At 34.4% G+C, this 26299-nt stretch overlaps 2 protein-coding genes across 3 annotated transcripts; both read left to right on the top strand.

Annotated features, from left to right (window-relative positions):
* Positions 1-581: 581 nt before the first annotated feature.
* LOC130630390 (palmitoyltransferase ZDHHC21-like) lies at positions 582-13919 on the top strand. Of its 2 annotated transcripts, XM_057443880.1 has the most exons (7): positions 582-913; positions 2761-2952; positions 5222-5311; positions 7724-7835; positions 8286-8430; positions 8521-8634; positions 9095-13919. In XM_057443880.1, exons 2-7 carry the CDS (start codon positions 2793-2795, stop codon positions 9299-9301), a joined length of 828 nt encoding a protein of 275 aa, XP_057299863.1. In that variant the 5' UTR covers positions 582-913; positions 2761-2792; the 3' UTR covers positions 9302-13919. The 2 variants fall into 2 exon arrangements, with proteins under 2 accessions (XP_057299863.1, XP_057299864.1); XM_057443881.1 differs by lacking the exon at positions 582-913 and having other exon boundaries at positions 2193-2852.
* Positions 13920-14491: 572 nt separating this feature from the next.
* On the top strand, positions 14492-26288 carry LOC130630391 (uncharacterized). The gene is made up of 2 exons (XM_057443882.1): positions 14492-16795; positions 21749-26288. Exon 1 carries the CDS (start codon positions 14713-14715, stop codon positions 15202-15204), a length of 492 nt encoding a protein of 163 aa, XP_057299865.1. The 5' UTR covers positions 14492-14712; the 3' UTR covers positions 15205-16795; positions 21749-26288.
* The last annotated feature ends 11 nt before the right edge of the window (positions 26289-26299 follow it).

Raw genomic sequence — 26299 nt, forward strand, 5'->3', positions numbered from 1 at the left:
AAGTTCCTTCTTCCTTGTTTCTGCTTGATTGAAATTCCCAAGCATGTGGTCAAGCTTTCCGAAGCCAAAAAAAATACTTTAATCACAATTCAATAGATCTTTTATTCAAAATCAATCAAGAATACAAATCAAAAACAAACAATTCTTTGATGCGGCAGCCGCGACTACCATCTTGAAATTTCGCTGACGTAATCACAAATTTCTTGCGCGAGCAAAATCTCTGAAGTTCACGGCTTAAATGAGCGTGGACTAGCATAGTTTTAGCGAAGGGTAGTTCTTCCGCCACTCCAACATCGTCCCAGGGTTTTTAGCAATCTCGTTCCCAGCGCCTGTTGTCTCTTTTTTGTAACCAAGCGGCGAGACGACATGCTCCTATGTTCGAAAAGATGTTAGAAAAGATACAAAAAGTCGAGGTTGGGTTTTTTGCCTCGTTTTTAATGAATAATTTGATAGAGGCGAAAACGGCTAAGACACAAGACCCTGGGGACAAGGTTGCCGCCACTAAAAAGGTTTGGTCGACGGCCCTGGGCGGAAAAGGTTTGCTTTATTCTATCAGACTCTTCAGTTTAGACACAGGAAAAAGACTATGGACTATGGAGGAACTGTATATTCGTACGCACTTTAATATGACATAAAGTGCGTATTAATAGTGCGTAGCGCTATTCATACGTAGAAAAAAGGAAAAGAATCCTAACCCTAACCCTAATAGAATAGCGGATGAACGAATAGCGGATGAGCATATACATACGCAAAAATGGGCAAAAGTGCGTACGAATATACACTACGGACTATGGACTGTTACGGAAACTTCAACGTAACGTAGGTGGTTGGTTTGATTTGTTACGCTTTAACACTCCTAAACGATTTCATATAGTTCAAGGACGTAGATGTGGCTACCTCGTACAGACGTTAGGTAAATTCCCTTGATTATTTTAATCTTAGAAGTTATCTGAAAAAGTACTTTGTTTCCTCTTACTAATCCTTCCCGAATTGTCAGACTTGACCATTCGTTTCTCGCATGGTTGTTTATCAATGGCCCACTATTATGTGTGTGTTGTTTTGTCCGTCTCATATCGTTTACTGTAATTGTCCAAGGGTGGCCATACCCTTTGCCTTAGCTTCATGCTATTAGGTATGGTCTCCCTTCAATAGCATTAGCTAAATATTTTAATTTTGTTACCCTGACCAATTATTATATTTATTTTCTTTTTCTTTATATTTATTTTATTTTTATTTTAATACACTCAAAGTGCCGTGTTTTCCTGCACGCGCAAAAATGGAGATAACTTTTCCCCTTAGTTTGTTTACATTTTTACCTCCATTTCTGTGCACGCATTGGGCATTACGTTATCACTTAGATGCGTGCGCAAGTAAATATCGGGACTGTGATTCCATGTATTGTATATAAGGGGCCTTTGAAAATTTTTTTTGGGCCCTGTTAGCTAGATATCGCCGCTAAAAAGGTGGAGGGGATCTGAAGTTTGTAAAAAAATCAGCTAAGGATATAAGGATTGAGAAATGTCAAAAATTTGTTCGTGGCCTAAAAATTCTTCGTTGTTTGTGAGCATAATTCCTCTTGTTATCAATTCCGATAACTTTTATCTACAAAACACGCCCCTGAGCTTCCAAGATTTATCCAAATGTGTGTATTTCAAGGACGATAATCCACTAATAGAGGGGAAGGGCGTTCGAATCTTAGCAGCGATTTCCCGCTAACAGGGCCCCAATTTTTTTTTGGAGGCCCCCAACTGCTATTGATAAATAAAATGTCTATCTATCTTTCTAACTATCTTAGGCTATATTCTCAATCAATTACTTTAAAAAGAACTTTTCGCTTAAATAGCTAGCTATAGTCTAGTAAACTAAACATCATTTTTCCCTTTTTGATATTTTTAGCGCGCTAAAAAAAGCAGGGTTAAAAAAGCAGGACAGCACGAGAGCAGAAAAGAGAGACAGGTATCCTGTCTAAGCTAGCTATAGCTAGCTAGCAAAGCTTGCAACTTCTCAAATATACAGGCAATCTTTTAAGTATGTCTAAACAGTTTTTGGCCTTTTTCAAATTTTTTAGTTCCATTCCGACTTTTTTATGGCCACCACAATTTCTTCTCTCAGAACTAATATATCAGTCTTTCCACGATATGTTTGTAAATGGGACAGAATGTTTTTAAATGGGTCAACAAAAATGTAGGGATTTTATATTCTCCCAGGTTTCTAAATCAACAATTTAGAAATGTGTTTCAAATTTGTTAAAGGTCCAAAATGCAGCCAGGCAATTGCAAATCATTGCTGAAATATTTAGATGTTCATTTATAATGCAGGAACTTCTGATTTATGCTGACGAAATAAACACGACTAGTTGATAGTGTCTGTTCTCAATTGTCATTATATAGCATATGTGTGATTGCACTTACACGCCTTCACACATATCTGAAAAAGAATTTGCTGTCTTTAGGTCTTAGTCGCACACACAAAATCCAATTTTGCTTGTGCAAAAGGTTATTTTTTTATGATTTCTAATGAGAAAATAAACTAAATTGTACATAGTCTATCTCTAAAATAATGAAAATAAAAGTGAAAAACAAGACAAATGATACTTGTTGTACACCCTCCTTTATTACAATTTTTTCATGATGAAAATACGTTATGGATTTATATGAAACATTAGTAAAATAGTCAGGAGGTGGATTCCAACTACTCTGTATGTACATAGAAATGTTGCTTAAGGCGTTTTGATTTCTAAGTAAATATCATTTTGTATAGATAAACAGAAAAGATACAAAATCTAAACAGTCATGGCTGTTTACATTTGTGGAAAGCGATATCGTGGAAGTTGGCCGGGAGTATTCAGCATGGTATTTGTACTTTTCAGTTGGACTTATATCTCATATTGCAGCATGTTTATTTTGATCAAACACTTTATGGAAGGAATTTATCAAGAAGTTACTTTTTATGGTTTGTCAAACTTTTGTGTACAATGTTCATTTTTTTTTCATTATTTTAAAATCTTGTATGTATGCAGCCCTTAACATAAATGAGGTCAAATATTAAAACATTTTTTAAAGATAATATGCTAGCAAAATTAGCAGATAGATACATTTAAAAACTTTTCTTTTTTTTTTCATTTTTGAAATCAGGAAATGTAGGCTGTAACAAGTTATACAGCCTTTGTAACTCATGTCAGTTTTTAACATTTGCCAACGCAGATGCAGACATTAATGCGCTCTTTGTATGACATTCTATCTGAAAAAATAATTTGGCAATCAGTCAAGGCATTATTATGAAGCTTTCCTTTTACTGTATCAATGAATTTAATTTATTTAAAAACACAAAAACTTTAATGCAGTAATTCTTAGGTAATACGATGTGTTTCCTGGACTTCATTTCAACTCAGTGACTTACAGAGGGCCAGAAAAGACTTGCCTAAAAATAATTTACGCGAGTCTAATTTTTTTTTATTGTTATTTTAATTTATGCTTAAAACAAATGACATGAATTGAATCACATTTTTAAAATAATATAATCTTTTTAAAAAACTTACTTTTGGTTTACTTTTAAAAAACCCAATACTTGTTACATATGGAAATACAGCAACCAATTTAAGCTAAACGGGTTTATTTTAAGGAAAAACTAGAACTAACGGGTTGTTAAGCCAGGAGAAGTCAATTTAATCTCATCAGTTTTGGATCTTTTGTTCAACAAAATCAAAAGTAAAGACAGAACGATAGTTCAACAAAATCAAAAATGAAAACAGAACGATCTACTGTAACAGAAACAAAAAAATCTTAAAACGAAGTAAGTATAATGTCAGTGTCACTCTTCATCACTGTCCGATAGCTGAAAACGCAACAATTCTTCATCCAGTTTAGATTTCTTTGAAGGTGGTTCGTTAATTCGTTGTTATAAGATAAAGAATTTTTTGGCCGCGCAAACTGATGTTCCATTTCCATATTCGATTATTGTTATTGTTTCAAAAGATGTTATTTTTAGCCACTATTCGTAAAAGATTTTTAACACCAACGGCAACGTGCTTGGCTGTTAACATGCAGGTGATGAATGAATAACAAGGAGAAAAACCGTTTTTTTAATATATACTTCTTTTTTTTAAAAATCACAAAAACATGATATATATATTTTTTCTACATTTAAAATTTGTTACATAGTATTGATTCTTAATCATTTTGTAAAATTCGCAACCTCGCGTCTCTGACAAAAGCAGCATCCAGGAATTGTACAAAAATAAATCAGGTTATCAATTACACAAGTATTTGGCATTCAGAATGTTTTTATAAGAAAGAGGAATTGTACCAACCTTAAGAAAGAGGAATTGTACCAACCTTGTACCCAGGGCTCTGCTACGCCTGTGATATTCTGACGGAACGGAAGAGATTGCAAAATATCTTTCTCCCAACCTTTTTTTGTGAACAAAATATAATTAAATCTGCAATATGTTTTTTTTAATTGTTGCTCTAAAATAAAAGTAAATTATGTCAGCGTTCAAAAGATAAAAAAATTGTCTAATATAACATAACATGCAGCTGTACAAGAAACATAATTCTACTTTCGAAAGTACGTTAGGTTTTTCCCCTGAAAGTTAAACATTTTTCACACAACCCCGGGGTAATCCGACACTTTCATCGCAGGATTTAACTTAGTAAGTCTGACTGTCGTAGGGCAGCAAAACATAGCGATGTTGGCATATTGTGAATGGATGGGATATTACTTACTATGCTTGGTTATTAAGTTTAAAACTCTTTACTATTGCTTTATTGGTTATAATATACAGCGAAACTAACTAAAAAGTAACTAAAAATAATGCACAATAAAATATGCTTGAATAAATCTAAATAGCTAAACTTCATTTTCTAAACTTTTAGCGTGAGTCCAAGTGGACTCGCGTCACCATGACTTAGGCGAGTCTCAGCGCGAGTCGGACTCGCGGACTCGCGTCGGATTTCAAGCCCTGCTCAGCACTCAAGGAAACGAAAGAATATAAAGTGGAGTATATTTTGCCCAATAGGTCAAAACAAATTAGATAGACGTTGACGTTCCTACTCTTTTAGGATTTATTTACTTAGGTTCTTTAAAAATCCAAGTATGTGTTACGCTGCTAGCATTTGCATTGTTTAATGTAGTGTGAAGGGAAAGGACTTTTTTGCCAACAAAATTGTGTTTCTTGCATTTGAATTGTGTTTTGATTTTAATGCATATGCTTAAAATTTAGGTTATGCAACCTTATCAATTTTATCAATTTTGTCAATTGTCGAAGTTATCATGTCAGATCCAGGAAAGGTGTATGCTGTTAGCAATGCAGGTATGATGATACAGTACAGTCTGAATGTAATCTACCGCATGCACACTAATATCACACCTTTGCGTGGAGGACGGCAGTTGTTTGTCTTTTGTTATAATAAAATCCCTTAAGGGTTTTGTGAGTTTATATTTGCGAGTTAAAAAACAATATGCTCGCAAAGAAAAATCGGAGCAATTATAATTCTTGTAATATCGAGATACATTGTGTAAATGTATTAATAAACTATTCCCTTAAGTATTAGCGTGAAGTAATTAAATATTAATTTAATTTAATTATATTTTCTATCGCCGCTCTTCGTTTTTAAACTTTCAAAATGCAATCTCAAAAAACATTTCTATCGCCGTTCTTCTTTCTTGAACTTTTAAAACGCGGTCTAAAAAATCTTTTCTATCGCTGCTTTTCGTTTATAAACTTTTAAAATGCGATTTAAAGAAACATTTCTATCGCTGCTTTTTGTTTTTAAACTTTTAAATGCGATCTAAAAAATCTTTTCTATCGCCGCTTTTCATTTATAAACTTTTAAAATGCGATCTAAATAATCTTTTCTATCGCCGCTTTTTTTTTTAAACTTTTAAAATGTGATCTTAAAGGTTACCTTCCGCTAAAAATCAAGTTGAGCTCATATGAAAGATCTTGAAAGTTGTCTAGAAATCTTTTTATTTTTTTCAAAAATCTTTATCCCTTCTCGAGATATTTGTCTTAAAAGTAGCGCTAATTATGCTAAATTGTGACGTCATAAGTATGCATTGAGCATAATTATGGTAACTAAATAAAAAAATTTATGTAAAATGTTCAAAACCTGTCAAAGTGAACGGCCAGAAAATATTTTTAACTCTATATGGCTTTTCAAAAATGTTAAATTAACTCCCTTGCAGAGCATATTCATGACATCATGCATAATTAGTTAATCTTCTTAGTCCAAATTCTAAAGAACTAATCAAGGATTTTAAAAAAAATATTCAAATTCCTAGACAACCTTTCAAGCTCTTTCAATGAGCTCAACTTGATTTTTCACGGGAGGTAACCTATCGCAATGTTATTGTTCTGTGTAACGCGTCCGTGGTAGATTACATTCAGACTGTACTGTAGCATGCAGGTATATACCAAATTTGTGTTAAATGTAAATGCAAAGTGTAATTTAGTGCCTCATTATTTTGCTGAGTATACATGAAAGTGCTCTCCTGAAGTTATTTATATTTTTTTATGACGTACACATTTTAAGTAATAAACAGGGATTATATGTATCCATTAAAGAAAACTAAAAAACTGTTGACATCTCTTTATTAATAACAGCTGCATTTTGTATCTGTGTCATTTTTACAGGTTAAAAACTATTTTTTAATACCAGGGACAAATATAGTCAAAAAATTTTCTAGTGTAAACAATGTTGAAGTTAAAAATTACATCTGTTTTTGAAAATCTACCAAAAGCTTCCTAACAATGAACCTCAATAGTATTATCTTAGAGAACTTTTTTGACGTGATAAGAACAACTGAAGGACCAAATGCATTTTGAAAGCAAAGAAATAAAATGAAAATAAGAAATAGGAAACAAATTTTTAGAAAATTAATTTCAAATATATTTAAAAAAAGTCCAACAATATAAAAACAAAGACTGAGTAAATGTATTTATTATGTATTCCATGGCTTCTGTTGCAGTAGTATATCATTTCAAGCAAAAATCTCATTGCAAATATAATGAATCATAGTGAATCATCCAAACAACAAGCTAAAAACTTTGCCTGGCCTTGCCTTGCCTTGTCTTATAATATCACTGTTTTTGTTTTAATGAATAGAATAAGTTTTACAGTAACTTCTTTCAAACATCTTTAGTTGCTTATTGTTTAACGTATTTGCTTTTTAATGTGAAAATGAATTTCTTAAATGCTTTCAGTAAATGAACATGTTTAATGGGGTAGCCCTAACTTAAAAAATAGAATACTTGCTCCCTGAGGGGTCTGCAAAAAACATAACCTGTATTGGTATGCTTGTTGCATATTTTCTATTAGCTAGCAATAATTCTCCTTTTGGCTGACTTTAAAATTACCAATGAAATTGAAATTTTAGTCTCCTATTGGTCATTCTAAATGGCTATATCAGCCTTGATGACCATTAAAATCAGCACACAATATAAAACTTCTGTAACTTGTTGCATATGTTGGCTAAGTTGACAAAGTTGCAGTGATAATTCACTAAACTTTTTATTCAAAGCAGTGCAACTCAGTATTTTTTGGACTTAATACAACTTCAAGTTCATGGTTAGCTGGAATTTAGGATAAAATCCATCATGATGCAACTTAATTGCTCAAAGCTCATAGTTGTGTACCTGCTTTTAGGCAAAATAAAACTTTCAAAAATTCAGGTTCATTGTGCTTTAATTTTTATTTCAATGTTCACGTTGGTTCTTTTTTAGGAGGCTTAGGTTGGGGAAGGTGTGACAAATGTGATAAGTATCGTCCTCCACGCTCACACCACTGCAGTCGATGTGGAAAGTGTGTAAGAAAATTGGATCACCATTGCATATGGTATGAATAATTAAATCTTTAAAAAAAAAACACCATGCCTAAGAACAAGTAAAAATATTTTTCGAAGGGAGGGTGTGACAGATATGACAAAGTTTGACCTTGCTTTCTTTGTTTTAAATCATTCACCTGTTTCCACGCTATAGTCACTGCATTTTAAAAAGACTACAGTGGTCGACCCACTACAAGGAAACTGAGCTACTTTTCCCAAAAATCTTTATCATGCTGAAATCTTCGCAACTAGCTATAGTTTTTATGTGAAACCCATCCGAGCCTGTTATCACCCTGTGATCAAGCTGGTACCTCTCAATATTATATATGGTGGGATTTGAAACAGAGGACTTCTGGCATAATACCCTACTACTAGGCTACTTCTGCTTCTTATTTCTCTCTGACTATATCGTCGCAAAAGGAAATTGTTTGCCACTTAGTTCCTACCTCATGTCTTTTTAGGATTAACAATTGCGTAGGTGAAGACAACAATGGCTTGTTTATACGCTTCTTGTCTTATTCATGGCTCCAGACAAGTGTCTCAGCAGTATTATGTCTTACCCACTATATGAACTGGTTTCCACCTTGCGCAACATGTATTGACTTGGTATTGTTATCTCGCTAGTTTAATTTCACATAATTGTTATGTGGAGGAAATGAAAGCAATAAGATTGAATTATTGACTTTTCTTATTTAGAACAGTCAGGATGGCTACTTGAAAATTAAAATTATCATCTTATTTCTTGATGTTTCATGGTTTATTGTATTCCTGTCTGGTTTGATGGTGCATAAATTAATTCTTCTAGCTGCGGTATGTTTTTACCAGTTTTCACTGCACTAATTTAGCATACTATTGATAGCACATGCAAAATACAGCTTAACCGAAAGCCTGCCTTAAATGCTTATTGTGTGCTAGTTAATTGACTACCACAATTTTTCTGAAAAAGACTGAACAAATGCAAATTTATGGTGTAGCTGGCTGAAATATCTTGGGACTGTTTACATAAACCCCCATAGCTGATGGCTTGCCTAACCATATTTTTCATGCTAACTGCTTCTATGTTTTTATCTGTTTAAATGGACGATATTTATGACATTTTTATGCACAAGACTGGCCCAATAAGCAAGGTCTTTTTTCTGAACCAAAATTCTTCATGCGCATAAACCAATCTTTCTTATGAACACGTACACAATTTTCTAAAAAGATAAAAGCCTCTTGAAGGAGTAACTTCCGCCACTTTTACATTTTTTTTGTGTTTTTATTTTTGTAGGATATGACAACAATAGAAACTTTTGACAGCGGTGGTTTACTTCGAGCGAGGGTATTTGATATTAGAAACCCTGGTTTTATAAAACATCTTTCTGTAGCATTTGGTACTACTAACATGTTGTTATGGTTTGTTCCATGTTGTTGTGGAAGCCGTATTGTGCCTGAATATGAAAGCCCAGTTGAAAGTCCATGGATGTATAATGTGTGACAAAGAGGGGTGATAAAATAATCCTGTTTTGTCGGACAAGTGTGTTACCACTTCGGAAGGTATTTTGTGCAGGTGTATTGCTGATGTTTAATAACACAGTGCATAAAAAGTTTATGTGGGTAATTGAGTATAATCTAATGCTAAAATTTGGACAATGTGACAAAGAGACATAACATAAACTGTTTTAGTCTTACCAATCGAAACGTTTGTTACTGCTTCAAAAAGGTATATTTTGTACGTGTATTTTCTATGCTTATGCACGTACCTTATGAGGAGAAAATTTGGCACTATGGTTGAAATTGATTTAACTCTAAATTTATTGATTTAACTGTAAATGTATTTAACTTAGGAAGTTCTCAAATATTTTAAATTAAGCATGGACAAAATTTTTTCCCCAAATTTACCAATCCGGCCCAATTTTTTCCACGCCAGAATCTCTCCTTTTTAGGTCTATTGTGCATTTTAGTGTTGTCATGGACTGTATGAATACACTTGATTTTTAAAGGCTTTTATATGTTTTACCAGTATTTTTTTTATCTTAGTTACAGTTTTACAAGAACTTGTTAAAGGTCATGTTGAAGGGGTCTATATATGTCATGAAGGATTTTCGACACTATTTCCTTAAATATTTCATGCAAATAAATATATAGACTGACATGAGATAGTATTCACAGTAATTTGATTAGATACAAATCTAACGGAGTTGAGATCTTTGATTTTAACTCTGTGTCAATATTTTGGGTATGTGATTTAAAGTAATTCAATCTGGCAACACTTTTGTGAAGACCTGCCTGTCACAAAAGGAAAAATCACTGAGAAAAGAAAAGTACTTCTTTTGCTGTAATATTTCGTGCTTCACTATACAAAGTAAAATAGACACAGAAAAAGTACATTTAGTGTACTCTATTGCTTTTTAAATAAATCTGAAACACAACCAAATAAAATTGGTTAATCTCCTAAAAATTTTATCTGTGAACTCTAAACTAAAAGGAGTTAACTTAATGGCTTCCGTCTTCTATGAGATCTTCAAACAAAGTTATTTCAAATTAGTTATTTCTTTTTTTTGCATATGAATGGTGAGTGTGCCTTGTTTTAGCCTTATCAAAATTTTGGATGGGGCTGTTTGGAGCTTGTTGAGCATAGATAGCTAAATGATTCATTATTACAATCTTATTGCTCTTAACATTACTGTACATTTTAATTGCTTTTAAATTGGTGGGCTTCCTCACATTTGCAAAGCAATTCAATTATGGTGAGAAAGATAACAAAAAGTTGAAAACAGATTTGGAGCAGAATTGGTTAGCACAGTTATCGCTTAAGTTGTAGGTAGTCTTTATGTTAGCAAATGTTTCTTTCATCAGCTTGATCGATTGCATATTTGAAAAAATACTTTTTACCAGTACGAGAATTACAGAATAACATTGCTGTAGTAAATTATTGAAATGTTGAAATATTCATTTCTTATCATGATCAAATTATACCTAAATACAAGTTTATTCTTCTTTATTATTAAATAACCCTAACAGCTTACTTCCTAATCTTTAATTTTTTCCCCGAATCTTTCCTGATTTTGGTTCTTCAAACTTCCACACCTCTGATGTCATCAATCCATTTTTATTTGTCTGTCACATCAATATTATTTTGACACAACAAATGCTCAACACATGAGATGTAACCAAACCATGCGTCCAACATGGTGTTCCATTGTTCACATCTACACTGTTGATGTTTTGTACATCATTTCGACATAAAATATCTAATTCTGTGTGACGGTTATTCCATGCAACATGTTAACTGTTTTGTTTGATTTTGTCTTTTGCCCAAACATTAATTTTGTTATTGATGAAACTTCCCACTATTGATCAATTGTTTATTAATATCAAAAATAAAATAAACTTTAAAACTTACTTATTTTGATTGAACAAAAATTCAACACATGAGATGTAACCAAACCATGCAGCCTAATGTAATGGTGTTTTGTTGTAAACATCTACACTGTTGGTGTTTTGTACATCATGTCGACATAAAATATCTAATATTGCGTGATGGTCATTCCATGCAACAGGTGTTAACTCTTTGTTTATTCTTTTTTCACTCAAACAGTACTTTAATTAATAGAAAGTTCCAATAGTGTGCATTCATCTTCCTCTCTCATGTGGACGATGTTTAGATGGATTGTGAGAAATTGATCCCTTTAAATTCCACTATTGATGAATTGTCTTTATAACATGCTGTCCACATCAATAGTGTGCATTCATATTCCTCTCTCTTCAGGGCGATGGTTAGATGGATGGTAAAGATACAGTTAATAACATTTTTTAACAGTCATAACATTTTCGTTAAGCCAATTCCCAGTATAGTTTTCTTGTTAACACACAAAAGGCATATCAGCCACTTTAAAATTATAGAATTTTTATCCTACAGTGTGAATCCATTTTTATTTGTGATCATCACAGCAATATTTTTTTGACGCCACGAAGGGTTAACACATGAGATGTTACCAAACCATGCGTCCAACATGGTGTTCCATTGTTCACATCTACACTGTTGATGTTTTGTACATCATTTCGACGTAAAATATCTAATTCTGTGTGACGGTTATTCCATGCAACATGTTAACTGTTTTGTTTGATTTTGTCTTCTGCCCAAACATTAATTTTGTTATTGATGAAACTTTCCACTATTGATCAATTGTTTATTGATATCAAAAATAAAATGAACTTTAAAACTTACTTATTTTGATTGAACAAAAATTCAACACATGAGATGTAACCAAACCATGCAGCCTAATGTAATGGTGTTTTGTTGTAAACATCTACACTGTTGATGTTTTGTACATCATGTCGACATAAAATATCTAATATTGCGTGATGGTCATTCCATGCAACAAGTGTTAACTCTTTGTTTATTTTTTTTTCACTCAAACAGTACTTTTATTGATAGAAAGTTCCAATAGTGTGCATTCATCTTCCTCTCTCATGTGGACGATGTTTAGATGGATTGTGAGAAATTGATCCCTTTAAATTCCACTATTGATGAATTGTCTTTATAACATGCTGTCCACATCAATAGTGTGCATTCATATTCCCCTCTCTTCAGGGCGATGGTTAGATGGATGGTAAAGATACAGTTAATAACATTTTTTAACAGTCATAACATTTTCGTTAAGCCAATTCCCAGTATAGTTTTCTTGTTAACACACAAAAGGCATATCAGCCACTTTAGAATTATAGAATTGTTATCCTACAGTGTGAATCCATTTTTATTTGTGATCATCACAGCAATATTTTTTTGACGCCACGAAGGGTTAACACATGAGATGTTACCAAACCATGCGTCCAACATGGTGTTCCATTGTTCACATCTACACTGTTGATGTTTTGTACATCATTTCCACATAAAATATCTAATTCTGTGTGACGGTTATTTCATGCAACATGTTAACTGTTTTGTTTGATTTTGTCTTCTGCCCAAACATTAATTTTGTTATTGATGAAACTTTCCACTATTGATCAATTGTTTATTGATATCAAAAATAAAATAAACTTTAAAACTTACTTATTTTGATTGAACAAAAATTCAACACATGAGATGTAACCAAACCATGCAGCCTAATGTAATGGTGTTTTGTTGTAAACATCTACACTGTTGATGTTTTGTACATCATGTCGACATAAAATATCTAATATTGCGTGATGGTCATTCCATGCAACAAGTGTTAACTCTTTGTTTATTTTTTTTTCACTCAAACAGTACTTTTATTGATAGAAAGTTCCAATAGTGTGCATTCATCTTCCTCTCTCATGTGGACGATGTTTAGATGGATTGTGAGAAATTGATCCCTTTAAATTCCACTATTGATGAATTGTCTTTATAACATGCTGTCCACATCAATAGTGTGCATTCATATTCCCCTCTCTTCAGGGCGATGGTTAGATGGATGGTAAAGATACAGTTAATAACATTTTTTAACAGTCATAACATTTTCGTTAAGCCAATTCCCAGTATAGTTTTCTTGTTAACACACAAAAGGCATATCAGCCACTTTAAAATTATAGAATTGTTATCCTACAGTGTGAATCCATTTTTATTTGTGATCATCACAGCAATATTTTTTTGACGCCACGAAGGGTTAACACATGAGATGTTACCAAACCATGCGTCCAACATGGTGTTCCATTGTTCACATCTACACTGTTGATGTTTTGTACATCATTTCCACATAAAATATCTAATTCTGTGTGACGGTTATTCCATGCAACATGTTAACTGTTTTGTTTGATTTTGTCTTCTGCCCAAACATTAATTTTGTTATTGATGAAACTTCCCACTATTGATCAATTGTTTATTGATATCAAAAATAAAATAAACTTTAAAACTTACTTATTTTGATTGAACAAAAATTCAACACATGAGATGTAACCAAACCATGCAGCCTAATGTAATGGTGTTTTGTTGTAAACATCTACACTGTTGATGTTTTGTACATCATGTCGACATAAAATATCTAATATTGCGTGATGGTCATTCCATGCAACAAGTGTTAACTCTTTGTTTATTCTTTTTTCACTCAAACAGTACTTTAATTGATAGAAAGTTCCAATAGTGTGCAATCATCTTCCTCTCTCATGTGGACGATGTTTAGATGGATTGTGAGAAAGTGATCCCTTTAAATTCCACTATTGATGAATTGTCTTTATAACATGCTGTCCACATCAATAGTGTGCATTCATATTCCTCTCTCTTCAGGGCGATGGTTAGATTGATGGTAAAGATACAGTTAATAACATTTTTTAACAGTCATAACATTTTCGTAAAGCCAATTCCCAGTATAGTTTTCTTGTTAACACACAAAAGGCATATCAGCCACTTTAGAATTATAGAATTGTTATCCTACAGTGTGAATCCATTTTTATTTGTGATCGTCACAGCAATATTTTTTTGACGCCACGAAGGGTTAACACATGAGATGTTACCAAACCATGCGTCCAACATGGTGTTCCATTGTTCCCATCTACACTGTTGATGTTTCGTACATCATTTCGACATAAAATATCTAATTCTGTGTGAGGGTTATTCCATGCAACATGTTAACTGTTTTGTTTGATTTTGTCTTTTGCCCAAACATTAATTTTGTTATTGATGAAACTTCCCACTATTGATCAATTGTTTATTGATATCAAAAATAAAATAAGAAGGTTGGTACTGGTACCCCAACGACTGATACCTTTACTAATATCATTCGTTGTGATTATCTCGGTGGTTTACTTGACCCTCCGTTTCATGGTACTGGTTTAGATGGCAACCAATGGGCTACTCCTCTTTGCGTTACTAACAAGTTACCTAGTAACAGCTTAATACAAGCCTTGTTATCTAAGAGCCATAAAAAGTTTGATAAAGTTGGTAATTGTATGTCTTATGAAGATATGGCTAAAATCAACACTGACTGGGGAAATAGTTGTAAAGTTTTCCATGGTTTGAATCCTGTACCAGTTTACGATGTTAATCCTATGAAGCCGATTTTATTCGCGTTTAGCCGATTTATGAAAGGTGATAGTGTTCAACCGTACCGAGTTTATGGCGAGATTCAAGTTACGCATACTATCGAGATTCTTAAGAATCACATGTTTCATCCAAATTATTCGGACAATTGGTGGCCTTGTGAAGTTGGCCGTACTAATCAGCAACCACCGATTATGTTCGGCGAAGAAGCCGTTTACTACACATCCGGCGATAAACTCATTATCAATCAACTCGGTTCAGATCGTCCTCAGACCGCCCAGTTTCGCCCTTTTACTGTTTACAATCCTTATGTTTACAGTACAACAAGTGTTATACTTGGTGATACCCAAGATGATGTTCCCGAAGAAGAAGAACAAGTAGATGTTGACGATACAGACTAAGACACTAAAGATTTTTGTATATATTTCTTTAAAGAAAAGAATTTACAATCTTATTACAGTATGATGTAGTTATAATTGCATTCTCTTCTGCGTTGAAATTCCCGTATTTTTCGTACAACACCTTTGCGATATGCCTCCCATGTTTCTTCATTAGTACGATGTTGCCTTCTTTAATCCTCATCGTTAACAGGATATTCATCTTTATTATCATTGCTCTGTTGTTTATCGCGTTGAATTCTTTGCTGTGATGTATAACCACATCCGTTCTTCGTTTTCCATTCATAGTTACCACAACTGGTCTTTTCGGTATCGGTATAGGTGTTTTATATTTTACGTCGGACTCCAGATTAGCATTCCCTTCGAACAACGCTTTTAATATTTGTATAACATCCTCTGTTTCCATCAAGCACTCTTCACATCTGTAAATGTCGGATCCCGGCAGATTCTCTAATATACCATCTCGTTCCATTCTCAAATATACCGTCTCGTTCCACCAATTCATCGTCTTCATGTCTCATCTCGTTTACAATCGTCAGTGTTTGTCGTCTGTCTGGTTCATCTTCATTATCTTTTTTGTCGTCAGTGAAGCATACATCTCTTTTGAAGTCTTGCGCGTCCATATCCCAATGCAATCCTTGAATATTACATCGTTCTTTACAATGTTCGCAGATCCATCGTCCGTCCATAGATTTGTAGACATCATTATCTTCTGCTGTTTGTTTAACATCATAATCACGTTGCAATTTTAACCACAATGCACTTGCTTTATCGTTTCTCTTTTTGAATTCTCGTTGTTCTCCCAATGTTGCCATGTATTCATCTTCTTCATATTCATGCAATATTCGTTGTGCTTCAGCATAAGCTTCACGTAATTCGTCTTCATCCAAGATTCTATTGGAGTAGTTCATCGGTGCATCTTTTTTTTGTAACAGGTGTTACATTTCTCTTCTTCTTCGGGATTTCTGTGTCTTTTTGTGCATTTTCTTTGTGAATTCTCTTCTTGATCAAAGTCTCGTTGCTCTTTTTCTGCTTGTCTTCGTTTAAGGTATGCTCTGAGATTGTCGAGGTGTTCCCGATTTTTGACCATAATTTGGTAGATTTCACACTCACAGGTTTTACACTTATTTGAGTTGCCTGCTTTCTGAATTTGTCGACAACCTTGGCAATTTGCTGTTCCAAGTCGATTAAAGAAGGCCCGATTGATGACTCTTCTATCGATAAGTCGCTTACCTTGTTCATCTGATCGCCAGGAGATGATTGCATGAGCATGGAACTTGCTTTTGTTTTTGCATCCCGAGTGGAAGAGGATTTCTCCAGCTTTTCCGAACGCTCTAACAAGTTCTCTGAGTTCTTTTTCGTAGTTTTCTGGATCGAAACATTCTCCTTCACTGTCGTGATATTTCCCTCCTGAGAAGACTGCATGACTCAATACAAATGTACATCCACCAATAATCTCCTTTAGTATTTCGTTTTCTTTAATAGCAAACTCTTTTATTATTCTTGACATGACCGTACTCTACGATGTCTAACATCAACTAACGCACCCCCGTCATTTCTTTCTTATATAGTACCGATTCCTATTAATACCCCCGTCCCTAGATAAATAAATAACAATAGCGCTATTTATCTAGGGGCCTAAGACCTAGATCTATTATATAGGCTTAAACCCTATAGCCACTACTCCCCCTGACTACTCCAGCTGGCTCAGGCCTTTAGCAGCCCTTTGGGCTGGCCTGCAGCTGGAGTAGTCAGGGGGAGTAGTGGCTATAGGGTTTAAGCCTATATAATAGATCTAGGTCTTAGGCCCCTAGATAAATATTTATCTAGGGGCCTAAGACCTAGATCTATTATATAGGCTTAAACCCTATAGCCACTACTCCCCCTGACTTTCTTAAAGACTTAAAGCCTTCGGGGTTTCGGGGGGGGGGGAGAAAGGCCATTTTTTAACTGTTATATGTTCTGCCCTTTCTCCCCCCCCCCGAAACCCCGAAGGCTTTAAGTCTTTAAGAAATCGCGCATTTTTTTGGCGCACTTATTTGTTTAGTTATGTCAACAACTTTTATGTCAACAACTGTTTTGTATATATATGTTATGTTTTATTTTTAGTTAGTTAGTATGGGTTGTTGGTCTGAAGAGTGCACACCTCGTCGTTTAACTGCTGTTCCTCCTTACTTATTTGGAACTTGTTATCCTGATTGTTGGAATACATCTTTTAAATGTGAACTTGGACCTTGTTCTTGGTATTGTTTATCTCTGTTTTCAGTTGATTATTGTCGTCAATTTGATTTGGAATATACATCAAAATGTTTGGTAAAGTTCCTCGCAATCCTCCTACTTGGTTTCGTCCTGGTGGACGTTACAACTCTAACCGTTATAATTCGGCTACTCGGACGTTTTATGATAGATCACGCGGTCGTGAAGTGGCTCGTCCGCTTGAAAATAATCCTGCTAATCCTCCTGATTTCGATTGGTTATTGGAAGCCGATTATATGATGAACAATCCTATGAACAATATTGGATTACCTGATATTCATGATTTTATGCCTCGTCCTGAACCTCCTCCTGATCCTAATGCTGAAGTTGGTACTATCGGAGGTACTGTTGGAGGTGCTCCTACTGCTCCTGGTACTGAAAAACCTACTATGCCTCGTTATGTTCATAAAGATAATCAGTATGAAATTGAAGAACGTGTTATATGTTCAACTTACCGTTTTGTTGTTCCTGTTACTGCTCAGTTTTCTGGTGAAGATGTACATTACATACCTTGGGAAAGTATTGCTATGTGTCATCATAAAGATCAAATATTGGCCGCTACTAAGAATTCTTGGTTTTGGAGATTGAAGAAAGTCCAATGTAATTTCCGTGATTTGATTTGCCATGCTGAAATCCCCGTTACTGCTAATGCGTTTTACCCAATTCAATTGTCTCATATTAATATGATGTATATAAATCAAGGTATTAATTTATGTCCTCGTGTTTCTGTTATCGATGATCCGGTAGATCTTCAAACTTGGGATCAGTTTTGTGAGAATCAACAACATGGTGCTATTACTAAGCCGTTACCTACTACATGTGTTAAAGCTATGTCTTTTGCGCAGAGTAAAGATATTCAGTATGATACTAATTGTTGGGTACGTAAGAATGTTACTGAAGGTGAACAATATCAATTTGATTATGCACCCTCTGTTAATTATTGGAGACACAGGACTGATTTATTAGAGTACGGACGTTGTCGCCGTAAAGATCCTAATGGTGGTTCTCCTGGTTTTCAAACTCTGACAAATGTTGTTCGTTGTGATTATTTGGGTGGATTATTAGATCCACCTATGAACGGTACTGGTGTAGACGGAAGTACTTGGAAGACACCTATGTGTATTACAACTAGATTGCCCACTAAATCTTGTATTTCTGGGTTGCTGGAGCAACATCGTAAGTTCTCAGATAATACTGCTACCATGGCTAAAAAAGATATGGCTGATATTCATGCTGATTGGGGTGGTCATGCCGAAGTGTTTTCTGGTATGCGTCCCGTTCCTATTTATGATTCGAATCCGATGAAGCCAATCCTATTTACGTTCAGTCGTTTTATGAAAGGAGATAGTGTTCAACCTTATCGAGTTTATGGCGAAATTCAAATCGTTCATACTATTGAGATTATGAAGAATCACATGTATCATTCTAATTTCAGCACTAATTGGTGGCCAATGGAAGTTAGTGGTGCTGTACAGCATCCTGCTATTATGTTTGGAGAAGTACCTATATTTTATACATCAGGTCACAAGCTTGTAATTAATCAACATGGTAACGATCGTCGTAATAACGCACAATTTAGACCTTTTCCTGTTTATAATCCCTACGTATATAATACTACAAGTAATATAATTGGCGAGAAATCGAATGATGATGAGTCAGAAGAAGAGATTACGGACACTGATGAATAAATGTATTTAATATTTTACAAGAAAGAGTTTACAATAGTATTACAATATGTTGTTGTTATTATACCGTTGTCTTCCGTGTTGAAACTTCCGTATTTTTCATATAGTACTTTTGCCACATGTTTTGCGTTCTTCTTCATTGCTGCTATGTTGCCTTCCCTAATGCGCTCTGATAATGGTCTCATCATTTCGATAATAGTAGATCTGTTTTGTATTGCGTCAAATTCTTGCGAGTGATGAAGTGTTACGTGATTTTTTCTTTTTCCATTCATAGTTACAACTACTGGCCGTTTCGGTACAGGAATTGGTGTTTTGTATTTAACATCTGATTCCAAATTCGCATTCCCTTCAAATAGAGCTTTTAATACTTGTATTACATCTTCTGTCTCCATTAGGCACTCCTCACATCTGTAGATATCTGATCCTGGTAGATTCTCCAACCAAAATGTATTGCTTGAATTCCTCAATGGTGTTTTGAAATTCCCAACTTCGTAATCTTCGTATGGACTTAGTAGTAAATCCATTAACGTAGTTTTGCCACTGTCGCTTTCTCCAATGAATATTAGCGTGTTTCGTTTCCCTCCTTGCCCATTCAGTATTGTGTATATCGATTCCATTAATTCCATAAAATCCATCTGATTCTCTCTTGCTACTGATTCGATTAATTGACAAGCTGTTCCTGCTGCTACTATGATATCTTCATCTGTTTCACAATGATCACATAACTTTACTTTTTTACAGTCACATTCGAAATCTGGAAGTCTTCTTATAGCTGCTTCATATGTTAGTTTTGGTATCTTTTGCCGATTGATTTGATATAAATTCTTCTTCAAAGCTTCGATTATTCCCGGTTGCATTCTCGTTAAAGCATTCACCAGTATGTCATTTGTTGCCAATACGGTTTGGAAATGTTTTTCGTTTCGTACTCCTTCTTCTGTTAAGATTGTTGTTAGTTGTTGTCGCACAGTCTGAAATCTAATATTGTTGTCATGTGGATCGCAGGTTTTGGGAGCAGTAAAAATAGCATGATACATCCACCCTAAATATATTTATTTCTTTAAAATATGTTGTACAAATCCTCTTATAATAAACAATAGTTCAGGACTGTAATCATAATCAAATATACCGTCTCTGTCTTCAAGTTCATCATCATCTATCCCGTCTGGTTCGTTTGTAATCGTCATCGTTTGCTTTCTTTCTGGTTCTTCTGTTTCGCTGCTAAAATCGTTTAAGCATACATCTTTTGTAAAATCTTGAGCATCTTGATCCCAATGCATTCCATTAATAGAACATCTCTCGTGACAATGTTCGCAGATCCATCTTCCATCCATTGCTTTGTAGACATCGTTTTGTCTCGCCGTTTGCTTTACTGCATAATCTCTTTGTAGTTTTAACCATAACTCACTCGCTCTTTCGTTGTACTTTCTGAATTGACGTTGCTCACCTAACGTTGCCATATATTCGTCTTCTTCGTATTCGTGCAAGGTTCTTAGATCTTCTTCGTAAGCAGCCCTCAAATCGTCTTCATCCAGAATTGGTTGATTCGAGTAGTTGATTGGTGCATCTTTTCTTATAACATGTGTCACAATTTTCCTCTTCTTCTTCGGTTCTGTGTCTTTTGTTGCATTTTCTGAGGATGTTCTCTTCTTGGTCGATGTCTCTGTGCTCTTTTTCTGCTTCCCTTCTTCGCAAGTAGGCTCGTAAGTTGTCGAGATGTTCTTTGTTTTTGACGATGATTTGGAAGATTTCTGCATTACAGCTTTTGCATTTGTTGGTGTTTCCTGTTTTTTGAATTTGTTTGCAGCCTTGACAATGCGTTGAGCCAAGTCTGTTAAAGTATGCTCGGTTAATAACTCTTCTGTCGATGAGTCTTTTTCCGTTTGGATCACATCGCCATGAGATGATTGCATGAGCATGGAACTTTGATTTTCTGCATCCTTCGTGGAAGAGCAACTCTCCAGATTTGCCATACGCTTTGACAAGTTCTCTGATTTCTTTTTCGTAACCTTGTTGATCAAAGCATTCTCCTTCGCTATCATGATACTTGCCTCCCGAGAAGACTGCATGACTCAATATGAACGTACAACCACCTTTATTCTCTTTAAGTATTTCGTTCTCCTTTATTGCTAACTCAGCTATCTTCTTAGACATGACCGTCCTCTACGACGTCTAGGAGTAGACTGATTACCCCCCCGTGTTCTGTCTTATATAATACCATTATTTATGTATTTAACCCCCCTGTTTTACCCCCTGTAAATAAACATTACCCCCTGAATTACCCCCTGAATACACAGCTAAACACACACTATCTATTATATAGGCTTAAACCCTATAGCCACTACTCCCCCTGACTACTCCAGCTGGCTCAGGCCTTTAGCAGCCCTTTGGGCTGGCCTGCAGCTGGAGTAGTCAGGGGGAGTAGTGGCTATAGGGTTTAAGCCTATATAATAGATCTAGGTCTTAGGCCCCTAGATAAATATTTATCTAGGGGCCTAAGACCTAGAGCCTACTCCACTCCTCACGCATGCGCTCTACTGCCCCTTTGGCAGCCCTCTGGGCTGGGCAGGAGCGCATGCGTGAGGAGTGGAGTAGGCTCTAGGTCTTAGGCCCCTAGATAAATAGCGCTATTGTTATTTATTTATCTAGGGACGGGGGTATTAATAGGAATCGGTACTATATAAGAAAGAAATGACGGGGGGTGCGTTAGTTGATGTTAGACATCGTAGAGTACGGTCATGTCAAGAATAATAAAAGAGTAAAACTTACTTATTTTGATTGAACAAAAATTCAACACATGAGATGTAACCAAACCATGCAGCCTAATGTAATGGTGTTTTGTTGTAAACATCTACACTGTTGATGTTTTGTACATCATGTCGACATAAAATATCTAATATTGCGTGATGGTCATTCCATGCAACAAGTGTTAACTCTTTGTTTATTTTTTTTTCACTCAAACAGTACTTTAATTGATAGAAAGTTCCAATAGTGTGCATTCATCTTCCTCTCTCATATGGACGATGTTTAGATGGATTGTGAGAAATCGATCCCTTTAAATTCCACTATTGATGAATTGTCTTTATAACATGCTGTCCACATCAATAGTGTGCATTCATATTCCTCTCTCTTCAGGGCGATGGTTAGATGGATGGTAAAGATACAGTTAATAACATTTTTTAACAGTCATAACATTTTCGTTAAGCCAATTCCCAGTATAGTTTTCTTGTTAACACACAAAAGGCATATCAGCCACTTTAAAATTATAGAATTGTTATCCTACAGTGTGAATCCATTTTTATTTGTGATCGTCACAGCAATATTTTTTTGACGCAACGAAGGATTAACACATGAGATGTTACCAAACCATGCATCCAACATGGTCTTCCATTGTTCACATCTACACTGTTGATGTTTTGTACATCATTTCGACATAAAATATCTAATTCTGTGTGAGGGTTATTCCATGCAACATGTTAACTGTTTTGTTTGATTTGTCTTCTGCCCAAACATTAATTTTGTTATTGATGAAACTTCCCACTATTGATCAATTGTTTATTGATATCAAAAATAAAATAAACTTTAAAACTTACTTATTTTGATTGAACAAAAATTCAACACATGAGATGTAACCAAACCATGCAGCCTAATGTAATGGTGTTTTGTTGTAAACATCTACACTGTTGATGTTTTGTACATCATGTCGACATAAAATATTTAGTATTGCGTGATGGTCATTCCATGCAACAAGTGTTAACTCTTTGTTTATTTTTTTTTCACTTAAACAGTACTTTAATTGATAGAAAGTTCCAATAGTGTGCATTCATCTTCCTCTCTCATATGGACGATGTTTAGATGGATTGTGAGAAATTGATCCCTTTAAATTCCACTATTGATGAATTGTCTTTATAACATGCTGTCCACATCAATAGTGTGCATTCATATTCCTCTCTCTTCAGGGCGATGGTTAGATGGATGGTAAAGATACAGTTAATAACATTTTTTAGCAGTCGTAACATTTTCGTTAAGCCAATTCCCAGTATAGTTTTCTTGTTAACACACAAAAGGCATATCAGCCACTTTAAAATTATAGAATTGTTATCCTACAGTGTGAATTCATTTTTATTTGTGATTGTCACAGCAATATTTTTTTGACGCCATGAAGGGTTAACACATGAGATGTTACCAAACCATGCGTCCAACATGGTGTTCCATTGTTCACATCTACACTGTTGATGTTTTGTACATCATTTCGACATAAAATATCTAATTCTGTGTGACGGTTATTCCATGCAACATGTTAACTGTTTTGTTTGATTTTGTCTTCTTCCCAAACATTAATTTTGTTATTGATGAAACTTCCCACTATTGATCAATTGTTTATTAATATCAAAAATAAAATAAACTTTAAAACTTACTTATTTTGATTGAACAAAAATTCAACACATGAGATGTAACCAAACCATGCAGCCTAATGTAATGGTGTTTTGTTGTAAACATCTACACTGTTGATGTTTTGTACATCATGTCGACATAAAATATCTAATATTGCGTGATGGTCATTCCATGCAACAAAGTGTTAACTTCTTTGTTTAATTTTTTTTCACTCAAACAGTATAATTGATAGAAAATTCCAATAGTGTGCATTCATCTTCCTCTCCTGTGTGGACGATGTTTAGATGGATTGTGGGAAATCGATCCCTTTAAATTCCACTATTGATGAATTGTCTTCATAAAATACTGTCCACATGAATCGTGTGCATTCTTATTTATCTCTCATTTGGACGATGTTTAGATATATTGTGAGAAATTGATCCCTTTAAATTCCACTATTGATGAATTGTCTTTATAACATGCTGTCCACATCAATAGTGTGCATTCTTATTTATCTCTCATATGGACGATGTTTAGATGGATTATGAGAAATTGATCCCTCTAAATTCAACTTTTGATGAGTTGTCTTTATAACATGCTGTCCACATCAATAGTGTGCATTCATATTCCTCTCTCTTAAGGGCAATGGTTAGATGGATGGTAAAGATACAGTTACTGACATTTTTTACCAGTCATAACATTTTGGTTAAGCCAATTCCCAGTATAGTTTTCTTGTTAACACACAAAAGGCATATCTGAATTGTTATCCTACACTGTGAATCCATTTTTATTTGTGATCGTCACAGCAATATTTTTTTGACGCAACAAAGGATTTCACTGGCGCCGTAGATTAGTGGTTATAGCTCTCGTACTCTGTGCGGGAGACCGGGGTTCGATTCCTCTTGACGGCGATTCAACATGGGCGAGTGAATGTTACCATAGCCCCGGGTTAACCCAAGCCATGTGAGGGAAATTGGGAAGATGGCACACTGTGTGGGCCGTTGGATGTTGCCGGGAGTTGTCTAGTAGAGCGCGGGCTCTAATTGGGTCTGCGTAGCTCAAAATGAGCATTAAATACTCTAGGACTCTCCATCTACGCCATGGCCCCTCCTGGAAATAATAGACAGGGTATATCCCTCGATATTTGTGAGGCTAGCCATGTAAAATATGCACATCTATCTATCTATCTCTATTAACACATGAGATGTTACCAAACCATGCATTCAACATGGTGTTCCATTGTTCACATCTACACTGTTGATGTTTTGTACATCATGTCGACATAAAGTATCTAATATTGCGTGATGGTCATTCCATGTAACAAAGTTGTGACTTTTTTGTTTGATTTCAAATTCTAATGAAGCTGCTCTTTTTTCACCCGAGTTACAATGGTGTAAAAGAGTTGTTGTCATTTTATGTTTGCTGTGGACATGCTGGCCCAGTTCAATTTTTTTTGGTGCCAACTATTATGCGTATCGAGGTAGTATGCTATTTTGCGTTAATGATTTTTTCAATTTTTAAACTTGTCTCAAAACTGTTCAAAATTTTTTCAACACTCTCATTACCAAATTGTTTTAGACCTAGTAATTGAAAAAGTAAACTGGAGCTAGAAAACCATTTTTATCTCCTTGCTTCAGAAAAATGTTTAGGAAAAGTTTAAATAACAGTTTTGGCGTCCAAAACTTTTTTGTTGACATCAACCAGTCAATTGTAAAATGGGTAAAATCGCCCAGCTTTGAGGAAAATGATCAATTTTAGTCTCAGATCTGAAGTTACCCACAAAGGAAAAGACATTTTTTCTTCACCATTGTTAAGTTACATACTCAAAAATTACAATGCAAATTAATTTAAATGTCATTTGATTTAAATGGTGCCTTTTTTCTAGGTGACCATGTTTTTTAAGAAGTAAAAGCCAGACATCAATTGCTCTGAAACGCTTCTAAGTTGTTTAACTTCAAATATAAAAGTGGAATGAATTGTCTTCACAAATTTTTATAATGTTATTAGTGTTAAATTTTTTCTGTGTGTCTATACTTCCTTATGAAGTAACAATGTGACATAACAAAGGACACATATAATTATTTTTCCGTGACCTTACGGTAGGTGAACATGCGTATGTAATCATGCTTTACCCTAATGATCATAAAAAAAGGTCTGTTTACCTAGATGTGTGAAAAAATTAGGATTTAAAATGACATAACTCCTTCTGTGACGTTTTTCAGAATTTTGGTAAGGTCCACTACTTAAATGCAAAATGGTGTAAAATAAGTTTTAAAAAAATCTGTAACAATATATTATCTGAAAAATAAAAAGGAAAACGTTATTATTACAAATATGTTTTGGTTTCTTCTGGCACAGTAAAGAGCTTTTCAACATGACCCTATTGTTATTATCAGCATTACAAAAAGTTTTGTAATTTAGTGTTTTAACAGTTTTATTTGTACGTGTACTAAACTTGGTTTTTATCAACAAACATGTTATAATCTTATTTATTTTTGAAGACGAGCATTTTTATCATATAGCTATTTATATATTACAAATTTAATATTTTCTGTTTGTAACATTTTCGTAAAAAGAATTTTGCCTCTATAGATTTTTGCAGATGTAAAAGATTTTTCTAGAAGTTTGACTCAAAACATATTGTTTGAAAACAATGCTGACAACTATTGATATTGTTTTTCTGTGATATTTTGTAAAAATATTTTTAACAGTGGACAATGTACACCCATTATCTAAGAATTAAATTATAAAATATTTCAAGTATGTTAATATAAACTGTTTTTTTC

Source organism: Hydractinia symbiolongicarpus, chromosome 2, assembly GCF_029227915.1.
Source record: "Hydractinia symbiolongicarpus strain clone_291-10 chromosome 2, HSymV2.1, whole genome shotgun sequence".
NCBI lineage: Eukaryota > Metazoa > Cnidaria > Hydrozoa > Anthoathecata > Hydractiniidae > Hydractinia > Hydractinia symbiolongicarpus.

Coding starts and splice junctions, on each gene's coding strand:
- LOC130630390 (XM_057443880.1), top strand. CDS start 2,793: ATGGCTGTTTACATTTGTGGAAAGCGATATCGTGGAAGTTGGCCGGGA. Junction 5,312..7,723: donor GTATGCTGTTAGCAATGCAG/GTATGATGATAC, acceptor GTTCTTTTTTAG/GAGGCTTAGGTTGGGGAAGG. Junction 8,431..8,520: donor GCGCAACATGTATTGACTTG/GTATTGTTATCT, acceptor TTTCTTATTTAG/AACAGTCAGGATGGCTACTT.
- LOC130630391 (XM_057443882.1), top strand. CDS start 14,713: ATGTCTTATGAAGATATGGCTAAAATCAACACTGACTGGGGAAATAGT.